This window comes from Martes martes (assembly GCF_963455335.1).
Source record: "Martes martes genome assembly, chromosome: 13".
Taxonomy (NCBI): domain Eukaryota; kingdom Metazoa; phylum Chordata; class Mammalia; order Carnivora; family Mustelidae; genus Martes; species Martes martes.
Window position 1 is genome coordinate 38,641,916 of NC_137901.1, and position 24,693 is coordinate 38,666,608.

At 39.1% G+C, this 24,693-nt stretch overlaps 1 protein-coding gene across 2 annotated transcripts in view; it reads right to left on the reverse strand.

Annotated features, from left to right (window-relative positions):
- The window catches only part of ASXL3 (ASXL transcriptional regulator 3), a gene marked incomplete at both ends in the record, with an annotated part of 181,288 nt that extends 157,939 nt beyond the window's left edge, over positions 1–23,349 (reverse strand). For both annotated transcript variants that reach the window (XM_080820981.1, XM_080820980.1), the window contains one exon: positions 23,296–23,349. In XM_080820981.1, coding sequence (XP_080677107.1) covers positions 23,296–23,349 — 54 coding nt within the window. The remainder of the gene's footprint in view (positions 1–23,295) is intronic.
- Positions 23,350–24,693: the final 1,344 nt, after the last annotated feature.

Here is a 24,693-nt window from a genome sequence, read left to right on the forward strand (position 1 = left end):
CATAGTTCTGTGGTATAGATTTCCAAACTTACTGGATGTAAATGGATGTTTGTTCAATGCACTAGGGTTTGTTTCAATCCATTTTTATGGGCTCTAAAATCTTATCATTCCCAAATATCTTTTTATGCCAGGTACCAGGTAAACTTTGTGGTATCCACAAATGTGAAAAATACTTATCTCAGTCAAATTTCATCTTTTTAGAAGAAGGTTGTTTGTCCTACTTTATAAAGTTCTTTTGGAATCATCATTCTTTTGTTTGACTGTCCAGTTTCCCTTTGTATTTTGTGATATCCACACATTTGACAGTATGACTTTGATGTTTCCTTCAAGTTACTCAGGACAAAGCTGAACAAAGCCATGGAAAACAAAGCCCCAACAGTGTGGCTGCTGCTAGAATCTTCCTTCAGACGGATCCCGATTAGCCAATCAATGCACTCAGCTATAGATCTTCAATCTTCTAAAAATTCATTTAATTATACTTCAAGTGACTGGCTGAAAATTAGCTCCAACAGGAGCATCCTCCTGATATGTAACTCTAATAATCCTATCAAAAATAAATTAATTTAGTTTGACAGGAATTAACTTAGAGAATCCATAATGCCTTCCAGGGATCACTACTTCCATTTCTAAATGCTTGGAGTCATCTGTTTAATAGTACACTCTAGAATTTCCCTGAGAGTCGAGATAAAGCTCAATAATCTGTGATTTCAAACACTTCCTTCTATCTCTTTCTATAATAATAACAATAGCCAACACACAGCAGTGACTCTGCATCAGGCATTATTCTAACATGTACATAAACTCACTTAATCCTCATAGCAACCCCCTTATCATTTAGGGACTATTATCACCCTCATTTTATGACAGGATGAGGTAACTAAGGTGCAAAGGGGTTTATTTAATTCTCCCAAAGTCACACAGCTACAAAGTAGTAAAGCCAAGATTAGAACCCTGGTAGTTCTATCCTCAGACAATTACTCCCCTGTCCCCCTGATTTTCCCCGCGATTATCAGCAGCTCTTCTCCTCGTATCGGCAGGTTCTTTCAGTGTCTTGTCATCAAAATCACATCTCATCATTTCATGTTCCATTTAAAATACAGTGGAGATAACTTCTGTGTTATTTTATCACACCTTCTTAAGAAAATCTGCACTACTTTTTTTTTTTCTGTACTTTTTTTTTTAAAGATGTTATTTATTTACTTGACAGACAGAGATCACAAGTAGGCAGAGAAGCAGGCAGAGAGAGAGAGAGGAGGAAGCAGGCTCCCTGCTGGGCGGAGAGTCCCATGCGGGGCTTGATCCCAGGACCCTGAGATCATGACCTGAGCCGAAGGCAGAGGCTTTAACCCACTGAGCCACCCAGGTGCCCCTTTCTGTACTATGTTAAAGGAGAAAAATGTAATGAAATATTTATTTCAAAATTGAGAAAACTGAAAAATCATGCCCAGTAATAAAGGTGCTACCAAGCTGATCTGTTATATCATACTAATTTCATGGCAGCTAAAAAGCAGGGGCAAACTCCTTTGAACTGAATGAAGGAAATATTAGCTTATCAGAGCTGATAAAGATTTTCCTATTTCTAAAGTAAGAGAATTACCTCCTATGGAAATTCATATAGTGGCATTGGGTGGTTATGAACAAGATCTTCAATGACAGTGTCACAAAAACAAGCAAAGGACAGTTATAAATTTTGTCATGGAACCTCTCATAAAAATCTAAATGTAAAAATTGAGAATAATTATGTAAAATAATCCAAGTAGATAGTCTTCCCAAGGTCCAATATCATTAAATTAGGATTATATACTCTAACAACAACTTAAAGTTTATTTATATTATATTATTTTGGATATAGTAACTCTAAAAACCAGGCTTGTAGATGGCAAAATACAATATTATGAAAATTAAGGATCTTAATGTGTTTTTTTGCCCACACATGGGAAACTAAAAACCTGTCTACATGGAGACCTATGGACAAAGCCAGCATTCTCCTCAAGATAACATTCTGAAGCAGCAATCGGTTGAGACCCCAAATTTCCATATCTTGGGAATTCTTACAAGGTGCTTGTGTTAATAATAGAAGGTAGTATGCGCATAACGCTAGAAAGCATTCTGTAATAGAAACGTGCTAGGTCATTTTGCAAGAACTTGAATTATGTTGACATATTTAATTCTTACAACCACCTGTCAAGGTAGGTATTAATGTTACAGAGGACTGAGACACAGACACATTACTTCCCCTCTACTAGGCGATCCCTAAGTAAGAAGCCAACCTGGGATCCAAACCCATGCCTTCAGTCTCCAAGTGCTTCACTGTCCCAATATACCATCTTGTAGTAAATGGTGCCAACTTACTTGGAGGGTAATTTGGCAGTACTATTAAAATGTAAAAAGTAGGAGGTCCCATTTGTTCACCTTTAGAAATTTTTCTTACAGAAATCTACAGCCTATCCCACAGGTTCGATGAAGTATTATTTGAATTTTTTTTTTAAAAGCTAATCTAAGAGGGGGATAGTTAAATAAATGAAGACACATACATATCATAAAATATACCACCATTTCAAAGAAAATATGCACTGACAGAGGAAGATGTCCATAAGGTGATGAGTAAAAATAAGCAGGCTGAAGAACAGTATATATAGAGAAAGCATGTATTTAAATGTATGTGTTGTCTATACACTTACATGCCCCCAACTTACATTCACACCATATAAAAATATTCCAGCAATTACCAATTGTTACCCTGGAGAGGGATAGAAAAGCAAAAGTTCAAGGAGGAAATGTCATACTTTTTAAATATTTGCATATTTAGAAGCACGAATTACTTTCATCCTCTTTAAATTGTATATTAATCTCTACATTATGCCGTTTATATAATTTATGCCTGCATTATTTAAATTACATAGTATTTAATAAATAATTTAAAAATCCGTTTCAAACAAAATAAAAATGAATACTCAAGCAGCAACAGAATCAGTTATATACCTCATACTGTAAAGCACAGTGGAGAAAATAAAATACAGATATATTGAATTTTTTCCAAAGCAAGTATTACTCATCATTCAATCTGAGTCAAGAAAATTCTTCAGTGTTATTCTTCCAGACTCGTCTGAAATGACACAGCATCCAGCTGTAGCTGCCAGAAGGAATTAGTTGCAAAATATATCTTGAGATAATTGTAGAAAATGACTTTGTTATATGGAATTATTTGATCCTGACCACTTAAATGTTGAAGAATGACAAAGACAATGATGCTTGCTTTGTCACAGTTAATAGTCACCCTTTTCTCCTGACTATAGTTAGACAACAACATCACCTCCTCAATAATTCATTGATTTAACAAATATTTACCAAGCACACACATACACCAAAATGAAATACAATAAAACATGTCATCACCATCTCTAGAGACACTTATCCCCTGGTTTACCAGAGTCAGGGAGGGGAAGGTGGCAAACAGCTAATTTACTTAGAAATGGATTTAAAATAAAAGAAAGGACACCAGGCCATATGCCTTGTTCATATTCATTCAAAATGCTAATTTAGTCCACATAGAAATAACCCTTGCCTACCCCATTTCTGACAGTCTTATTATAATTCAGAGTCTATGCAAGTAGTGATAATCATCGTGGTATTATTTTATTTTGTTATTTTATTTGGCCATTCCTTTATTGCTAGTACCTGGCACAAGGTAGGCACTGAATAGAAACTTGGCTAATGAATGAAAACAAGAGGAACAATGACAAGGAAGAACTGATGTGCTGAATTTATTGTCTTGAGTACACAACTCCTTATTCTCTTATGAAAAATCCCTTCCTGCTTTGATTTGAATGGGAGCTATCATACTCCTGTAGATACTTAAGAGTTCTCTACTAATGATGGGTGGTGGGATGGTCCCTGTTGGGTACACAGGAGGGCCAATCATCAATCTTCCCCAGGACACATTGGTCTAAATCTCAAGAAAATAAATCTCAGTTGCTTTTTGAAAATAACCCCATGTGACGAGAGCCTGAAATTAGCTAAAAGCTAAGTCTTTAGCCATGTGGAAGTAGCCTGGTCCAGAAAATAAGTCTTCTATATGGACAGAAGCAGAGATGAAGGAGTCCTGGACACATTCACTCCTTCTTTCCAGGTGTTGCTAACGACCTGTGTTCTCCTATGCTGCTTTAGGCTTATACAAGTCGTCCAGTAAATTCAACTTCTCGCTTAATTAGTTAGAGTTCGATTTTAGTCACTGTCCATGACCAAATGTTCATGACCAATGTGTGCATTAGACTAATTACTAAGCCCTTAGTTGGTTCTTTTCACAGGCTATTTTTAAAAAATACAAAAGACATGTTTCTAAGCCTTATGTTAATGTTTTATTCCTTTAGAAGATAAATAAAAGAGTAGCTATTGCTAGCACTTACTTCATCACTGGCAACCCAAATTCTTAATGAGATAAAACTTGGGAATGCAGAGTGTTAGCCCTTTGTCAAATATACACTTTGATCCATCCAGACAGATAATTAAAAAATTTTAAAAACTGTATAAAATTGGGAACTCACCAGGCAAAGCTATAAATAATTCTAGCAGTAAGAGGTCTTTACCTAGAACACAACTTTCATGAGCAACAGCTAAAAGAATTTCTGAATCCCAGGCTTCAGAAAGAAGGCCAACATTTTAAAAATATGAAGCAGGTACCTCAATATTTTCATAATATGTCCTAGAGGCCTTCTGAAAGCCAAAAGTCTTACGTGATATGTCATCCTTGTTTCTAATTGGAGTCATAAGGTAAGAATCTAGCATAAGTGTTTATACTAAAAACCAAGTCAAAGATCTCCTACCAGATTCACTATACTCAAGGAATTAAGATATAATTTAAGTATGGGCATATAGATTTATGCTAAATACATTCTTGGGGCAAGTGCTTTTTTCTGCTTGATGTACTACCCATCTTAATATTAGCCAAGTTTTCCAACCCTCTCCAGTCTATCCCTCTTTCTATCCCGTTTCTCAGACTATGTGGAGGAATAAAGGCCATATTTATCAGGGCACAAAGCAAACAGAACTGGTTTCAATCAGCCAATATTTGTTGATATGAAATATGGGCTAAGTCTCTTTAAGGAGGCAATGGAGCATTAAAACTTACCTTTGCCAGCAAAAGACTCTTTATGAAATCAGACAGTCCCTATTGCTTTCTAGCCTTCTTCAGTCCCGATTCTACCAGTTGAGTTCTGCCTACAACCAGGCTGGGAGCTCATTATACTGTGATACCACATTTAGATGTCAGGATGAAGAAAAATGATTAGCTCTGATGTGATCAAAATATCTATTCCTTCAAAAGAAATACAAATAAGAATTACCTATTAAACAACTCTAAATTAGTGGTTACATAAAGTCTTACTTAGATTTTTCCCAAAGGTTGTCATTCAGCATTATTAAATTATGCCTGAAGATAAATTAGGCCAGATGTTTTTCTCTTAGATTCACTCAAATGCAGGCAGTAGGCAGTAGGCCCCCAGGAATCAGATCCTCTCTGCAGAAGCTATCTCTAGGAAAAGCTTTGAGAGTTCTGTTAACTCTTCTGATGTTCAGGTTTTAAGAGGTAACTATGTCTGCCATCAGGTATAAAGAACATATAGGAGAGCAAACACTGGGATACTCCATACGTATCCTGGTGCAAAGGGGAAATAAACACGAAACACATTATCTCCATATTACTGGAAATTAAAACAGGAAAATGAAAGTCTGTTTTCTGACCCTAGCATCTCAGAGGTGGCCTTGCCTATGATAATTATAACTAATATGCCCCCATATAAAGGCAAAAAGAATTTTTTTTTAAGGAATTCACTGCGACAATCAATGTCCCCTGCAGATAAATTATGTCATGATGAACAATATAATTTAACATGTACCTGACTGTGTATTAACAATTCCATCCTTATTTGAGCAAAAGATTGGTAGGAAATTGGTAGGAAATCTGGTTTTGAGTTTTTTGCTTTGGAGCATGGGACAGATAGGGTTGCACATGGGTGAGCTGAAGGGCTGGACAAACATTGTTCATCTGGTTTTAAGATGCATATGGTCAACACATTCCTTGTGGTGTGAAAGTCTGCAGGCTTTCAAGACAAGTTTTCTTCCCTTTTTTTTCCCTTTTGCTCCATGAAGGAGTAGGCCTCAAAGGGGAGGCTGTCAGCTGTCAGGAGTTTCTGTAGGTTCTATCTAGAGGAGAGTGGACACTGGTGGGAAACAGCCCGAGGGTGACTGAGCCCTCAATGGAAGGGAAATGGAGACAGGAGTCTCTGAGACAGACTGGGAAACCTAATCCCTTAGTGGGGGTGCTCCCTCTACCCACATTCCCCTAGGCCAAAAGAGAGAGAAAAAGAGAAAGAAAGAGGTGTTATTACAGTGTCTGCTTTCCTCCTCTCAATGGTGTGGAAATCTGGTCATACCTTTTCAATGAAGCACAATTTGTCTGCACGAGGGAACTTGAACTCATTGAAAATGTCCAGGTGCCCTTTTTCTATCTCTCCAACTATCTTGGAATTCAATTCCCTATGAGCCGTAATTGTTCTACTCCTTCTGGTGAGAAAGCTTTCCTCCTCAGTAGACAGAATGAAAAGCAAGTATTTTAAAAAGCCAAAATATAAACAGAATTATCTTAAGATGGAATATGAAAGAATTTTCTTGGCGATGAAAATTCCCTATTGTTTACTGATTTGAAAATATCAAAGAATAAATATGAGACAGGCTGATTTTACAGAGCAATTTAATGTAATGGAGAAGAAAAAAGGGGGACCTAACCTTGTTTGCTTCCCTTACCTCTTAAGCATGTAATTATGCGTTTAGTGTCTCATAAACAAAGGTAGAAGGCAGAAGGCATTCTAGAACAAAAACACCTGTTTTGCTGCACGGGCTGCATCTGACAGGATGGGGAGGGATAGAAAATAGTAAAAAACAAAAACAAAAACAAAAAAACCTGAAATCTCAGTGGCTTAAAACAAATGCTTATTTCTCACTCACATCTCTATGTCCATATCTCTAGAAGCAGGATGACTGAAATTCCATCTTGTCACCAGCTTCTGTGATCAACACAACTGAGAAAGAAATAAGGAGCATCAAATGCTGGCTAGAGGGGACAAAACAACTCACAGGGTTAATGCCTAACTTCAAGGGGGCAGAGAAGTACAGCCCCACCATTTGTCCCTAAGGAGGGAAAATGAAAGAACTGCGCACCAGCCTACTGACTAACAAAATATCCAGTCAACCATTCGTTAAAGACAGAGAAAGATTTTTTAAATAACTCAGAAGACAATCTTTTTTTTTCCCCTTTAGACTCTATCCAAAACAAAGATATATGAGCAAACACATAGGGAAAAGACTATAACAAAACACTAAAGTTTATTAAAGTCCTACTGTTTGTTTCTACATCATTTTTCTGGATGACATCTTTTATGTGCTTAAAGTTGCTTTTTTTCCCTAAAGCTGCCTCCCACTGTCACCTAACGCCAAGAGAATGAGACAAAATGTCATGAAAAGACGGAGCGGGAAGACTGGACTACTTAAGAAAAAAATTCATTCTTCACTGCAGCTTTTAACAATGGAAAAAATGTTTAACTTTCAAGCATCTTGCATTTCTTACTATGAAGCTGAGTTCAGTAAATAGTGAATTCTGGAAAAAAAAGGTGGGCAGAGTCATTAAAATATTTTTAAAAATGCAATATCTGGGGGCGCCTGGGTGGCTCAATCATTAAGAGTCTGCCTTTGGCTCAGGTCATGATCCCAGGGTCTTGGGATCGAGTCCCACATCGGGCTCCCTGCTCTGCGGGAAGCCTGCTTCTCCTCCCACTCCCCCTGCTTGGTTCCCTCTCTCACTGTGTCTCTCTCTGTCAAATAAATAAATAAAATCTTTTTTTAAAAAAATGCAATATCTGGATTTGTTGGTGGTGGTTATTTTTTTTTTCTCCCTGCTGACAGTCTTTCTTATTTAGTTACTGGAAGTTGGCCTGTAAAGATAGCATTAGTCAAAAAGGGATAAGATAGACATAAAAAATTGGAGAAAGGATGAGAACATCCTTATGTACGGTTAAGAGTATCTTTTTCTCATTCCCTCATCAAAGATCCTGGTGGATTAAAAAAGAGTTCTTCTCTTTCTACAAGTAGTATCGCTGCCTAGAGCAGACCACACATAAACATCAACTTTTAGTACCTCACACCTTTATCCAAGCTGAGAAAGTATGGTCAAATTTCCATAAGACTGGGGGGGTAGGGGTGGAGGCAACGGAGAAGAAGAAATTTCCTGAAGCACTATCTTTGTTTCATTCAATCTCTAGGAGAAGAGAAATACTATTAGATGAATAAACAAAAAGTGACAGCAGTAAGACTGTCCATACAATTCTATCATGAAACAAGGAGTCATTATGCTGATCTTATCTCAATATTTAGAGGAATAAATGAAGATTTACACTACAGAAATGTTTGCTCTCTTTTGCTAAGTTCAGATCCTCTAAGGATCATGGTCAACCCCGTAAAGAAAACTTGGCATTTAGTTGGTGAATAAAAATATTTACTTGTATTCAGAAAGTACCTGGAAGCTTCATCCAGAATTACAGATTTTGTAAATTTAGATCCTAAATTGTGTTCAACTATGTTGTAAATGTTATATATAGACTGTTCATACAGAACTCAGAAACTGGTCTGTGAGGGAAAAGAGAACAGAAACCATCCATTGTAACTTTTAGTCTCTAAATCAAGAAAGTAAATTTCAGAGAAAACAGACCAAAGAAGTCTTTAGAACCTTTGCAATAGCTGCCTTTGCTTTAACACTTTTTTAATATAAAATGAATATCATTTAAAAAAAACAGAAAGAATGAATAAGAAAGTGTCTACATTAATATGCTCAAGGACTAGAGCCCAAAAGTTGGACAGACATGGATTTGAATCATTGTTCCACTACTTACTAGCACAGCAAGTTAATTCACCCTCGGCATAGTAAAGGCAAGGGCATTCATAATTTGTTTTCCCAACATGCCTTCCATCTGCTTTTTATTGGTGCTTTAGTGTAATTTCCCTCTGCTCTATGTGATCCTTGTGTGGCAATCAATCATGTTATCTGATCCTAGCCATTGCTGTGAGGGATGAGTATATCAGCCAAGTAGGGCAGAATGAAGACTTCCCTGGGATTAGCATTAAAATAATAACAATTAATAACAATAAATAATAATAATTTTAAAAGATCGATTCCTTTTGTACTGGTGTGCTAAGTTTAGAGAATGCAGGTATGGGGTGCCAATGACCACCTTCTCTGTCCAAAGCTCTGCTTGAACCCTGCCTGAAGGCAAGCAAAGTCAAAGACAAGTATAAAGAAAGCAAATACCTTGATGCCATTCGCTAAATCTCAACATCTACTTAGAACTGAAGTCTGCCCTTGGGTTTCTCAGCTATGTGAGCCCTTTTACTTAAACCAGTTTGATTTAAATTTATTTCACTTTCAACTGAAAGAAATTCAACTAAAAGACATTCTAAACCTAAATTTCTTCATTTAAAAAAATGTGGATCGGGGGCGCTTGGGTGGCTCACTCAGTTAAGCTTCTGCTTTTTGCTCAGGTCATGATCCCAGGGTCCTGGGTTGGAGTCCTACATCAGGCTCCTTGCTCAGTGGGGAGCCTGCTTCTCCCTCTCCTTCTGCTGCTCGCCCTGATTATGTGCCCACTCTCTCTCTCCATCAAATAAATAAATAAATAATCTTTTAAAAAATGTGGATAATATTACAATATCTCTTCTAGGTTTGCTCTCAGGATTAAACAATATAACACATATAACAAGTTAATGCAGTGTCAGGCATATAAGTAGCCAATAATATTAGTTCTTAGAAGCCATTATTATTAATTAGTGTTACTTTAGTAATAGTAACATGTTATGATAAGTGACACCAGAAGACTATTTTGTTGTTATATAAGATTCCTATACTCTATGGCTATGACACCAAGCTTATAAATATTTTACTTATTTATAAAAAGGAGATTATTTACTCGGCAAACATTTCCAATCTGCACTGTAGTCAATGTACTAGATAATTCGCTTGCTCTGAAAGTCATAGCAAACCTTTATAAATCATCATTGTGTCTTATTAAAACCAAATAAAGAAGAAGATTACTTTTAGGCTATTGAATTCCTACTACCGTACATAATTTGAAATTTACAGCGAAGTATCTCTTGGGCCCTAAGAAGTTTTTTTTTGTTGTTTTTTTTAAGTTAATTTCCCAAAGGTCAAGGTCCATATCTTATTACATTCCCAAGTCACCTAACATATTAATGGCAGGAACTGAGTATTTTCCAGTGCCATTAAGCATGATGACTATCAAATTATTATTCCAAAGTAATAAAAGGTGCTAGTGAGCTGAAAGTAGACACAGGCTTTCAAAATCCGTCAGTTGTCCAGTTGATTCTTGAGAAATGTGATCCCTTCTCTAGACTGTACAGTGACAACTCAGCATGGCACAGAAATAAATCAAGGAGACACACATTTTATAGTTCTACAAATATGTTGAAAACTTTTAGACTTAGCTCTAACAGCTCTCTTGAAAATCCCTTTTTTGACTCCTTCACTTTACGTGACTGTAATCAGCAACAACTTAAAATGAGGTAGGGCATTAGGCACTCAGGAAACAATTATAAACAAGAAAGCATATTGTCACAACTACATAGTACTTTGAAAACATATAAAAGCTTCTAAAGGGAGACTGAAATCTGAAGAAAGCATAGGAATCTGCCAGATAAAAAGGAGGGGGAGAGGTAGGACGCCACAAAGTGAAGAAACAATGTGTACAAAGTTAAGACAAAGTATGGGAAAGTATGACAAATTTCAGAGATCTCACACAACTTTTATATGACTGGAGAAGGGAATCAAACAATGAAACTGGAGAAGTATGAATAAGATAAACCTAAAAGATTTTGCAACAAGTGGACTATACTTTTAAACTTTTTTAAAAAGATTTTATTTATTTATTTGACAGAGATCACAAGTAGGCAGAGAGGCAGGCGGCAGGGCGGGGGGGGGGGGGGCGGGGAGGTGGGTGGGAAGTAGGCTCCCCGCAGATCAGAGAGCCTGATGTGGGACTCCATCCCAGGACCCTGGAATCATGACCTGAGCCAAAGGCAGAGGCTTTAACCTACAGGGCCCCAAGGACCATACTTTTAGAATAACACAAAGCTAATAACGGGTTTTTTTTAAGTGGCATTTGTATATTCCTCATTAGCAACTCCGGATTCACTCTCTGTCCTCCTTCACACAGCTCTGCGACCCAGTAGGCTGACATCTATGAATTTTCTCAACAGAGACCCCCTCGTCCTCTAGCTTCTGGATGGGTTCAGCTAACAGGAAGCTGAGGAAAGATGAGTGCATAGAAGGCAAAGGCATCAGTGTATTGAGGTGATGTGTCTCCCTGCCCACCCCAAGGAGGGGGGCCAGCAGTGACTATATCCCACTGCCTGTGGTCACAGTTTGTGTCAGGCACCCTTCTCCTGTAAGGCCACATCATTGCAGTAACCATTCCCTACTCTTCTTGGCCCCTCAAGTCTAAGGGGAGTGACAGACTCTTACTGGTTACATTCCTGATTTGCCTCACTAACCCTTGTTCTTTTCTTTAACTGGTGTCCTAACTTCACTTAATCACCCCTTTAAGATGGCAATATTGCCATCTGTTTCCTACAGAAACCAAGTCAGCCTCAAGGGGTATCATAAACCAGTTTCACCTTTAAAGACATGATTATGAATGCAATAAGAAGAATAATTCTGAGTAGAGGCAAGTCTGTCAACAGTGAAGTCAGTTACAAGGTTTTTGCAGGAACTTAAGGAGAAAAGGAAAACCAGCAGACACGAACATTAACTGGCATCTTCTAAAGTGAGACACTACACTAAATACATTATACACATTACCTTATTTAAATATTCCAACCACTCTTTTATGTTATTCCCTGCTAATACACAATGAACTAAAATTGAGAAATGTTATATAATCTGCCCAAGGTCAAATACACAGTAAGTGGCAGAATTGAGACTCAAACATTATCTGCCTGACTTTTAGGCCCGTCATTACTCTTTATTCTTTCCCTAACCTATATACTGCCTGTGTCAAAGTAAATTACAGTGGAAATGGATATAAGTGTAGGATGTAAGGATAATGATTTGAAGATTTGAAGCAAAGGAGATAAAACTAGTGGAACTCAGTGATTACTGGATAAAAGGGGAAAAATACAAAAAGATATTAATGATGACAAAAAGGTTTCTGGCTTAAACAACTGTGAAGACGGTGGTGGCTTTCACCAAGAGATGAAAGAGAGGAAGAGAACACTTGCTGGGAGCAGGAGGTGGGGAAGAAATGAGGCATTTGGTTTTAATCTTTTTTACTTTATCGGCGCTATAAAAATGTGGATGGAAAGATTTCCACTGTGATACTGAAGAGCCATATACACCTTTTCATCAGTCCCTAACAACTAAGATATAGATATCGGCACTAGAGTCTGACAATTAAATGCATCTGCCTGTGAGTTTGAATCTTGAACCCGGGACGCAAAGACAAAACAGATGGTGATACACTCATATGCTACATTGGCAGCAAGGGCAGTGTCCTATGTCAACACTAAGTCACAGTGGTAACCATTAGTGGTGCCCATAGCAATATCCCAACTATTCTTATAGCATGACTTTGTGTGTGTCTGCTGCCCAGGCTCTATTGATCCTCGTCTATTTTTCCAGCCTTTTTTTTTTTTTTTTTGGATCCTTTCTGATGATTATGTAATCTACTTTATAGACTCCAAAATATCCTTTTCTACTTAAGTTATCAAGACTTGCTTTCTGTTGCTTGCAACCCATAATCCTGACTGACAAAGCTAACACATTCATGGCAGTATCTTGTTCAGTATGAGGGGGGTCCTTTCTGCATTGCTCTTAAACCATTTCTAAACCATAAGCTGAATATATTGAAGTACTATATGTTGAGGGACCTCTTAGAAGATTTCAAAGAATTCATGGTCAGGTGGGGATACAATGCCAAAAGTAAGTTCTACATTACAATGTGATTAAAAGTGTAAGGCATAAAGAAGACAACAATAAAGTATACTCTAAAATACACACACACACACATACACACACACGATACCAAGCAGAATAAAGACAAATCCACCCATAAATACTTAAGACAGAGTATTAAAAGTGCAGAATTTCAAGGGTAAACAGAACACATAACGACTCTCAAATACAAAAGCATATTACCTCTTGTAAAGTAATAAACTCACCTCAGACACAGTGTCACAACCACTCATATAAGAACATAATGAAGAAACATTTCCAAAGTATTAAGAGTAAAAAATTGTCAATTAAAACTTTTATAACTAGCTAAATTATCACTCAAAGGTGAGAACAACATTGATCTTTCAGTTTTTCCCTATCAAGTCTCTCCACTTTTTTTTTTTTTTTAAATGAAAGATGTGATACTTTGTGACGACATCTCTTGTTTGAGTTATAATCTACATATTTGGGGGATAATCTTCCTAAGTCTTCTCTTGGCCACTTTTGTACATTCAGTCTGGACTGTGTTCAGATTCAATTTATGAGGATAGGAAGGACTTAGGGAAAGAGTGTGGATAACAGGTGGATCATGTTGTCGTTTGCCCACAGTTCTCTTTTTTAATTCTCAGAACTTCATAGGAGTTTATAATTCTTTTAAAATATTAAAGTTTAATTAAAAAAAAGATTTAAGGGTGGGCAATATAAAAACATTCTAGATATTTGAAGACTGTTCATGAACCCAGAGCCCCCTCATTAAAAACAAAATAAAACAAAACAAAACCTGTTAAAGGAAGTAATTTACAAAGAAGGGGGAATATGATACAAGAAACAGAGTTGAGCACAGAAGATGATAAAATATTGGTAAGTGTAACTACTCACTGATAAATTTAACTATCTTCACTGTGTTTTAAAAGAATATAAAATAAATCTGTAGAAGGCTGTAGAAAATGGGACACTGGTGTGATATATAACAAAAACTGCAAAATTCTCCATATTATTAGGAAAAACAATCATGACATACCCCTTTAAAAAGTGTTGCCAATATTGAAAAGGGCTTCCCATGACCTGTTTGACTTTAACTTGAAGATAATTGCAAGACTTTTTAAGCAGAGAAAAGATTCAGTAAGATCAGATCTACTCTAGAAAGAGAAACACAGCTTCTGTAAGATTTTAAAAAAGAGATTAAAGACAAAATTAGTTGAAAGGTCAGAACTATACAAAATACAGTTAATGAAAAGAGGAGGAGCTGAATGTGAGCTATATTTAAGATGGAATTTACCACTCTCCTCAGATACCAGTGTTTAGGTACACACAGATAAGTAAACCCACGCAGACAAGAATATTATCACATTTCTCTTTTTGTACCCAATGTACAACACTTTTATGGGAGATAGCCAACAAATGTTTGATAAAACTGGATAAATTTCATTTGAAATACTCAGAGTACATAGAGATACAAAAGGAATTATTCATATAAGTCTCAAATTTAGGGAAAATATCAAGGCTAGAGTCTTCATCATGAGAGAACGGCCACTGAGGCAGGTGAGAAGGTCAAGGGACAGGAGGAAAATGAGAATAAAATGAAAGGGATAGGCAGCATTCTAAGATACACTGACATTGAAGGAGAAACCGAGAGGAGGAGACCCTCAATCAAGCAGGAAAAAGCAAGGATAGTGATGGAAAGGGAACAAGAAGAATATCAGAGAAGTCTGATGCAAAATGTTTTAATTTAATTTCTTGGCTTGTTTTAAAAGAGACAAGAAATTAAACAGAAAGCATTTAGGAAAGACAACTTCTGGTTGCAAGAATTTGAAGACAATATTTTAAAGGAAGGAGATAAGAGAGTATCTGTTGTATGTGCATGGTGGGGGGAAGGAAGAATGGAGGGGGTGATGCTGTGAATTATAATGATATGTAGTCGATCTTTGTCCTTTTTCTGGCAGAGAGCTCCCAGAACCTTGGAATTTCCTAAGTGTTGAGAAGATTAAGAGTGTCTTTCATTATGCTAATAAAATGACTTCTGGAAAGTACCTAAGGATGGGGACTGGTTGACAAGGAGCCAACCATGTGATTAGGTTTGAACTTTCATTCCTACTTCCTGACCTTGGGGGAGGAAGAGGAGCTGGATAATGGCCAATGATTTGATCAATCATGACTATGTAATGAAGCCTCCATGAAAACCCAAAGGGACAGAGTTCAGATCAATTCTGGGTTGGTGAACACGTGGAGACTTTGGGGGAGTGGCTCACCTGGAGAGGCATGGAAGCTCCATGCCCTAATGCCATATCTTGCCCTATGCTTTTTTTCCCTCTGGCTGTTCCTGAGTCATATCTTTTATAATAAACTAGTGATCTAGTAATCTACAAGCAGTATGTTTCTCAGAGTTCTGTGAACTGTGTAGCAAATTAATTAAGCCCGAGGAAGAGGTCTTGGGAGGCTCTGATTTACAGACAGTCAGAAATACAGATAACAACTTGGACTTGCAACTGGCCTCTTAAGTCCATGGAGATGTCACTGGAACTTCCAGGCTATAGCTGGTAGGTCAGTCAGAAGCATAAGTAATAACCACCTGGATTTGCCATTGGCTTCTGAAGGGGGTGGAGGGTGACTACTGTAGAACTGAAGCCTTAACCTGTTGAACCTGATGATGTCTCTGGGTAGATAGTGGCAGAACTGAGTTGGATACTTGGATACCACTGGTGTTGCCAGTGGTATCACTAGCAGGGGACCCCTTCCTCCACACCAAAACAGAGTCTCAGAACACTAAAAGAGCATCATATAGAATCCTGATGGTCCAAACAGCAACTCAGTTCTTCAGGCAACAAGGTTCGGATATATGTACAAATTATATATACAGTCATTTATTTTTGACGTTAAAAATAAAAAAAAAAAAAAACTAAGAATAACCAACATCTTCTTATATCATGTTTTCCTCTATAACTGATCTGGAAAAGAAGCCCAAAGATTCTATCTCAATTTCTAACTCCATGAAATTTTTAAAATGGGTTCTAATACCTTATAGTTAATGAAATCTCAGAAATGCCATCTGTCTTCTGAATAAGGAGAAGAGGGTCCATCCTATTCCCTCCCTTTAAGTCATAAATAATATATTCGGAAATCAACAACTGCATAACTGAAGAACACAACATTTGCCAAAAAAATAGCAATTGTGGAATTATTTTAAACATCATTATGTAGTTTTTCATGGACTAATTTATGCTAAATATATGCCAAATAAGTCCATGGTAAACAACTATTATAAAATAAATGATACATCTATATACTTAGAAAAAAAAAATCTTACAATTTCTAAGTGTGTCCACTAAGTATAGATTGCACTGCCTTAGAGGATTCCTCAGATTCTAAAAGTTCCACCAAAGGCTAAGGTCTTGGATGTCATTTAGGTTATACATTTCAGCCATTAAAGCCAATGTTCTGACAAGCCCTTTGGCTCTAACCCCAGGGCATGAGTTTGCCTTAAAACACATAAGAATGTGTCAGAGGGCTATATGTCAATCAACCAGGAGAAGTGCCTATTCCCAATTTAATGTTGTCAGTTGCTGACATTAAAACCAGCAACAGTTAATTGTTCCCACTTCAAGTGGGAATATTGAGGGGAGCAGAGAGGTAGGTGCCTAAGTTCAGGCTGATAAAGCTGTTAATTGCTACCCTTTTATGTAGATTTGTTTAATAATGAAAACAATGTGGCTAATCATATAATGTTTCTATTTGTTCCCCAAGGGCTCTTCAGGGAAAGTTTCAATCCGGGCTAGATTTCCACAGCTACCAACTGTGCAGGGACAAAAGCAGAACAATCAAGCCACTGAGTGGCCGGCAAGTAGCTGAAAGTGGTTCCACACCAATGCCCCTCCTCCCGGCCCTATCAGGAAGGAGCCAGGACCTGCTACTGATGAGCCTTGCGGGAGAGGTGAGGATGGGGGGCTTAAGTTATAAATTAATAATCATAATAATTTTATGCAGACTTTTGATGAAAAAGAGAGAGAAAAATGAAAAGCAGGCCATCTGAAAAGCAGGAAATAAGTCTGCTGTAGGCTTGGATCCTCCCTATGCCCCCGTGCAACAAATCAGTTAAATTCACATCAGTTAAAATGCCTGTGTTCATTTTTAAAAATCAGAAAGACACGACACAGATTTTTTTAAAAAATCCTGTGCCAGTTTTGCTCCTTACAGACAGGGTGATGATATTGGGCATATCATTCAACCACACATTTGGTGACTGAGTTACTGAAATAACCCTAGCTACCTACTGATCTCAAGAGAGTATTTTAGGTAACAAAGTGCCCTGTGTATGTTTTCCACAAATGTAATGTATATTACTCACTGATGTTAACTTTACCTCATTTGGCAAAGGCTATGGGACAGAATAAAGCTGCATCGTTTAAAATGTTTCTAACATCAATTTTGTTTTCGGACTCTATTACCCAATAATGGAAGCATTCAGAGACATCCCCAGAGCACTGGTGTCTCCTCTCTCTATAAGAGATAGTCATTTTGTTTTGTGTGTTTTTAAAGAAACCCTATTTCTATTACCATCCATCCCACCAGCCCCACGCTACAATTTACAAGCCCAACTCTCTTGAAATAACTTGCAAATCGCTCCCTAATCTGGTCACAATGTAATTTTCAACTTTATTGCTAGGCCAACCCCCTCAAGTCTTTGGGTATTTCTGGACTTGTCCACTCATGGCCTCCTGAACCCATCCTCGTGCCTTACCTGACACCTTTGCTCATGCAGGGCTCTCTTCTTAGAATGTTCCCCTCTCATCACCAGTTCAATCTTACTCATATTTCAAGGACAAACCAAGTTTCACCTAATCCATTAAGCCTTCTGCAATCTCCACATACCACACAGCTTCTCCCTTCTGTGAATCCATAAACTAGCACCTGCTTGATCATTCACGTGACACCTGCAGATGGTGTCTGCTCAGTCTTCCTCCAGTTTTCCTCGTCTCCTCTACTGAACTCAACACTCCTTGAGGATGTATCTTTCTATCCTCCCCAGCATTTGAGCTGTATATGTAGGAATCCTCAAAATGGTTAGGGACCATACTTCACATTTCCAGTGCATTTCAGTAAAGGTTGAAACTATTATATTATTAAATATTAAATTTCATTACTTTATAAGTTCACTTACTTCTCTGTGGTGAAATTCCTTTACAGGTACAACTCTACAAGTCTAAAAGCCAGAGCACGCCAAGGGTCCATTTCTGACAGCCAAGGAATCCTCTGCTACCAAAGACTTTCTCAAATGAGGGAAAAACTTAAGAAAGGATCAACTCTTAAAATTCCCTTTCATGTCAGCAGGAAATAAAAAATTAACAACCCAAACACTAGACCTAAGTTCACATTTCTCATTTATTTCAAACACGTTTTTCCCAACTTGAGACTCAAAGAGGCAGAGAGATTGCTAAACTCTTTCCCATCTTTCAAATTGCAATGAAAATTTAGGTTCCCCATCTGAAAGAAGAGATGATGAGATACAGACATAAAGATGATGTTACGTGTAGATCACAGAAAAGAGCTGAATCAAACCAACTGAAATGTAAGCGATTGAAAATAAAACACTTGCCATATACATTAGCCAGGCTCCTAAGCCAATAAGCACTGTCGCAATCATGCTCATGTGCTCCTTTGGGGCTTACCCCAAATCACAAGTCAAAATCTTCTCAACTATTAAGGCCTGCTCATAACCTGAAATCCAAGCCCAGTGAGAAAATGCCAAAAGCAGTTATCAGTGCTCCCTCCTCCATCCCCATGTTCACCATTCCTGAAAAACTGTGTATATTTCTAAAATACAAAGACAAAAGACAAGGCAACCAGTAAATTAACGATTATGAATTGTATTCTATTTTAACAGCTTCCAATACCATCCAGCTTTATTTCATAGGAACCCTAAGAGTTTATTTAGCACATAATGCATTATGCAAAAGAATCTTCTCCATGCAAAAGAGTCACACAGATTTCCTTTTAATTCATAAAACCCCACTTAATTTTTAATAGAATATGATTTACAGAATTTCAATTTACTAAAACCTTCAGTAACTCTCACTATAGCATAAAGATATATGTATCTGTTTTCTCCCAACAATGAGGCAAATTTGTCATTTAAAAAAATTTTCCCCAAAGGTCACCTTGAACTACCAAAAAAACAAAAACAAAAACAAAAAATCCCCCACAAAAACCCTACTAATAGTCATTACCTTTGTGAATGTACCTAAACTACAAGCAAATAAATCAGCCATGTTACCAAGCACAAAGCTATTGAAGATTGTTAAGATTTATTTTCAGGTGCCAGTGAGACTAAACAAAGATTGTAAGGAATGAAACAAACAGAAGAAACTCAGGGAACAAATTAATACACTGAATCATTATCTTACCAGCAGCATTCCCTATAGAACAAAGTGATGGAACTATCAAAAAGCACTTCTCAAAGCAACAACATTTTTGCATGTCAGGGAAAAAAAAAGAATTAACCTAGAATAAATATATAAATAACAGTATGTTTTGTGTTAAGCCTGTAACAAAGAAACCCCTTAGTGCAGTAAAACAAAGTCCTGTCAAATCCCCATTTTTTTTAACAAAGAAGCATGAAGATCCTTTCACAATGGTTTAAACTGTATTTATAGTAACAGAGTGAAGACTTGAGATAAAAGTCAAAAGGATTAAAGTCAAAGCCCCAGCTCGACATGAGTTATGGTTTTGATTTTTATTCTTATTGTGCTCTACAAATATTAAGACAGAAGACACTTCCATGCGATTGTGGGATCCTCTGAGACTCTATAACCTTAGAAGAGCAGATAAAACAGATGAAAATGCATCTGGTTTAGGAGAAGCCTCCATATTAAATGGCAATGCGCAAAGTGACAACCACAACTGCAGAAGGCTGAGGGGGAGTGGAGGAGACTGAAGGCTGAAATTTCTCCAACTGATGCAGGGCAAAAAGACAGGAAAAGAGAGAGAGAGAAAGGAAGAAGAAGAAGAAAAAAAAAAGATGTGATCTTACTGTTTTAAAATGGCAGCCTGTTAATAATCACGACATTCCTGAAAATGCAGAAAAATCATACTATCATTCCTTCTTGCCTAAGCTAAGCAAGCTCACCACATACAAACATGACATACTTTTACCAGAAAATGGTAGGGCTTGAGAGCTGCATCTCTATCTAAAGCAAAATCCCTAGAGTTGGCACTCAGAGTTTGTAGATTTACAGACCATACACTTTTCTCACAAAGAAAGCAAGCACAAATTCTGTTGTCGACTGGAAGTTCTTACTCTACAAAGAACTGTTCTTCTTCCATCTATATTTTTCTTAAAAAAGAATGCAAAGCTACATGGAAACAGAAGCTTTTGGTCACAGTTCAAAAAATGTATTTTGCATTTCCTCTCCCCTGATACCCTCTCTTCCAAGATAATCTCGCTCACACACACGCTCCAGGAGGAGATATATAGTATACATGGTATGATGGGAAGGTTATTCTTAATGTTAATTTGGATACTCTCTTTAGTTCATATATAGCAACAACCACATGCATATTTTCTGTCCATCCATAGTCTTTACTTTTAAAATCAGACATTTAGTTTAACATTTGATGGAGAAAAGGCTAAAAGTCCTTAACAGCAACAACCACAGCGAGATCATCAGAGGCAGTGTGAAATATGTAATAATAGTATTTATAGCACAGAAATGCCCCCCAAAACAGCATTCCTTATTAATTGAGTGTAAACTAATACAGTTATAAGAGTAAAAATTTTTTCATGCAAGTTCGTAAGAGAGTTTAAGTCTATATGTATTCATGTAATCATAATGAAAACATGAAAAAAATCAATATTACTCAAATGGATCCTTTTTTATTCACATAGTAAGTTAAGAATGATCATAAGTCTCAATTACAAATCACAAATTTCTGAGAAAGATATTTCCAGTATAACTACTTGTTATTTTGCTCAGTATTTTGTTTCAACTGTCACATTTTGAATACATACACATTTGTACAACTACCGGGGGAAAAATAACTTGAACCAAATTGAAAAATTACCATAACTACTAGTTCAATATGTCTGGTTAAAATAGAGACATCTGGTCTATCATTAATTCTTTTGTGTTGATGACTCCTAGTGTGTCTTTTCCCATCAATGAACTTTGTAAGAGAAAAAGGCAACTTTTAACAAAAAGCTGTGATTCAGAAATCTATTTCAGGATTTATCAATACAGATCCATTATAATTAGATCAAAGAGAGCATAGTATTTTCAAGAATAGTAACAAATACTAGTTGAATACAAATGGTTAGTTTTAAATCCATCAGAATAATGTTATTTGTTAAATAATTCTCTGCAGGCAGATACAGGTAATTCATGAATCATTATTTTAAAATATTTATAAGTCAACTCACTCACTTGTTTAAAACACATACACTGAAGCTTTATAACACTTGATTGCCACTCCAAGGAACCTGAATAATGCATTTTCAGAAGCCTTGCACACCCCCACACAATTCTGAATTAATGGCTAAGCAAACAATAAGTAATGTGCTATGCTCTAGCAAAATTCAGTGATAATATCAACCTGGCATCTACTTAACACTTACTGCTTACTTTTCACATATTCCTCACAGATAAGTTTCCTCTCCCAGATGCAGTTCATTAGAGAATGACTATCACCTGCCCATTCATCCACAGACAGTGAGTGATTTAGCAATTAACACAATCACAGATAAGAGGAGAAATCATAATATACACTACTACAAATTAAGAGATGAAGTAAAGGGGCCTAGCCACTTCAGCTTCCAGTAATTAAACCGCAATTAAAAGGGACTTTTGTCACTCCTTCATAGGGCAATAGGGTCAATTATTTTAAAACCCTTTGCTCCAATCCAGAAACATACCAGCAAGGCCCTTCAACCAAACTCAGATAATCACTTTTGACAAATGTTCTCCTTGAGCATGATGTAGTTACTCAAAAGCTTTTAAGAAGAAGAAGAAGAAGAAGAAGAAGAAGAAGAAGAAGAAGGAGAAGGAGAAAACAGTTATAGTAAAACAATCTTTACAAAGTCGACCCAATAAGATGTTCTGTGGTCTTCCACCCCGCACCCCGCCCTCTACTGCATGCAGTCTGCTTTCTTTTGGCCAATTATAAAAGACAGTAAGTTGCTAAATAAATATTTAATTTATGCAGCCGAAACCCTGAAAGGCTGAACTTCAAATGTAATGCCTTGCATTCCCGTGAGGCACACTATACAGAAATATCCTTTTTAAAAAATCCGTTTACAGCTGTCCTTTAAAAGAAGAAAAAGAAGAAGAAGAAGAAAAAAAACCCCACACATACACATGCATCAAACCAAAGACGCCGACGCCCCTTTGCCAACCAGCATTTCTATAGAGACATTCTTTCGATGATTAAAACGTAAGCTCCGAAAGGTTAAAGAAAAGCAGCCGAATAACACCGCCCAGGAAGCCAGCATTAAAACACACCTAGCTATACACTCTTAATAACCTCCCACTACAAATGACACTGACCCAACTTCACCAAACACACACACGCCCCGACACACACACTCAAAAATTGCACACACGTGCACAGAATGTACACACAAACATCGAGCAGAACACAATACCTACAAAACACAAACGAACTTGATCCACACGAAACATGCACGTATCGGTGTGCATACATAATGCACACGACACGGCACACAGACACGCACGACCTAGCCCACATGCACACGCCCCACAAGTCCGTGTCGGACACACACCGTGCATGCACGTGTAAAATGTATGAACTCACAAACGCCGAACAGACACACAGACCGTGCACAGAGAGTTATTGATGAAATTCCGGGAGGTGGAGGGGCCGGGAGGGAGTGGTAATTGCCACACAAAGGTCTCCGGAGCGGCAGAGGGAAGTCGAGCGGGGCCGAGCGCTCGGAGATTCACCCGTGGCGAAGACACAGCCGAGCCCCGACAGCGAAGTACCGGGAGAAGTGTCCCGGGCGGTCCCGGGCGCGGCGGGCGCGGGGCTCCCCGAGATAATCGCTGCGCCCCTCCGCGCGCGCACGCACACACACAGGGGCCCCTGGGCGAGCCCACTCCCGCAGAATAACAAAGAGCAGGAGCCCGGCGAGCGGGCGGCGGCTGGGGCTGGAAGTGGCCGTCTCCGCCGCCGCGGGCCGGCGCGGGGCGAGCGGCGGGGCCGGCGGGACGCGCGGGCGGCGGGCGGGGGGCGGTACGTACCAGGCGGGCAGCCTCGGCCCAGGTGCGGTCCTTCTTCTTCCTCTTGTCTTTCATGTTTGCATCTCATTGATGGTTCTGATGATGACGTGGGGGATTCCACGGGGTGCTCGGGGTTCGGGCGCGGAGACAATGACCCAGTGACCCGGTGACCCGCACTCGCTCCGCGGGGGGAGGCGCGCGGGCGGCGGCGGCGGCGGCGGCGGGTGGGAGGGATGGAGCGAGGGGGTGGGGTGGGGTGGGTGGGGGCGCGCGGGCGGCGGCGGCGGCGCGCGGCGGGCGGGCCGGGGGCGGGGGCTGGGGCGGCGGCGGCGGGGCCGGGGACAGGGGCGGGGGCGGCGCCGGCCGGGCTCGCTCGTGCGGGGCTCGCGCTGCGCCGCCGCCGCGGCCGCCGCGGTGACAGCTCCGGGGATGCTCGCTCGGCCCCGCTCACAACAATACACTCTGACGTCACGGGGAATGGCGACGCGGCCGCACACTCGCCGCGCTCACACTCGCCGCGCTCACACTCGCTCTCTCTCGCGCGCACACCCGCGCACACTCGCCGCGCGCCCCCCACTCCAGCCACGCCCCGAAACCCTCGCGAGACCCCTCTCCCTCCCACCCAGCCCCCCAAGCCCACGGGGCGCTGCCCGCTGGGGCTGGGTGCAGGCCGTGCCCCCCCGGGCCCGCTAGGGCCAAAAACTGCGGACGCTGTGGCCTTTGGAACTTGTGTACGAGTCCACTCCGCAACTCGATGCTTCTGTCCTGTGCGCTCACACTCTCTTACACACACTCTGCCTCTCTCTCTCTCTCTCTCTCTCTCTCACACACACACACACACACACTCACTCAGCAGTACTTCCCTCTCCCTCTGCTGGACTCCTTTAACCCTTTTCTGCTTGGCTGGGTGGATTCCCAGAGCTTTGCTGAAAGTGTACAAAACCAGCTGCTCATAGAACTAATACCGAACGTGCAGCTTGACACAACGTTGAGCCACCTACATCATCTTAAACAATGCAAGACCGAAGATTTGTGGCCGTGGCGTGGAGCAGTGCCACGCTGTGCCTTAGCACTAATTATTTTTCAATATCGTGCGGTCATCATTCCGTAGCGTAAAACGTGACGCATCTGTAAACAACTGCACAGCTAACACTTGCGTATTTTTAAATTATTTATAATTGCCAGGTTTGGCATGCATGGAAAGTTGGATTGTTAACCCTGTTAGCGAACTACAAAATGATATGTTAAGACTTGAAAGTTTATTGTAACCTTTCCAACTTCTTAGATCGCTGGTAAATTGTTTAGGTCAAGAAAGTTATTGTTAAGCAAAGAAAGAAGTGGCTTTATGACCTACACATTAATTATGTGTGTATTAAAACAAAAAGGGCACTCCTACTGGATTATTTATGTAAGGTTACT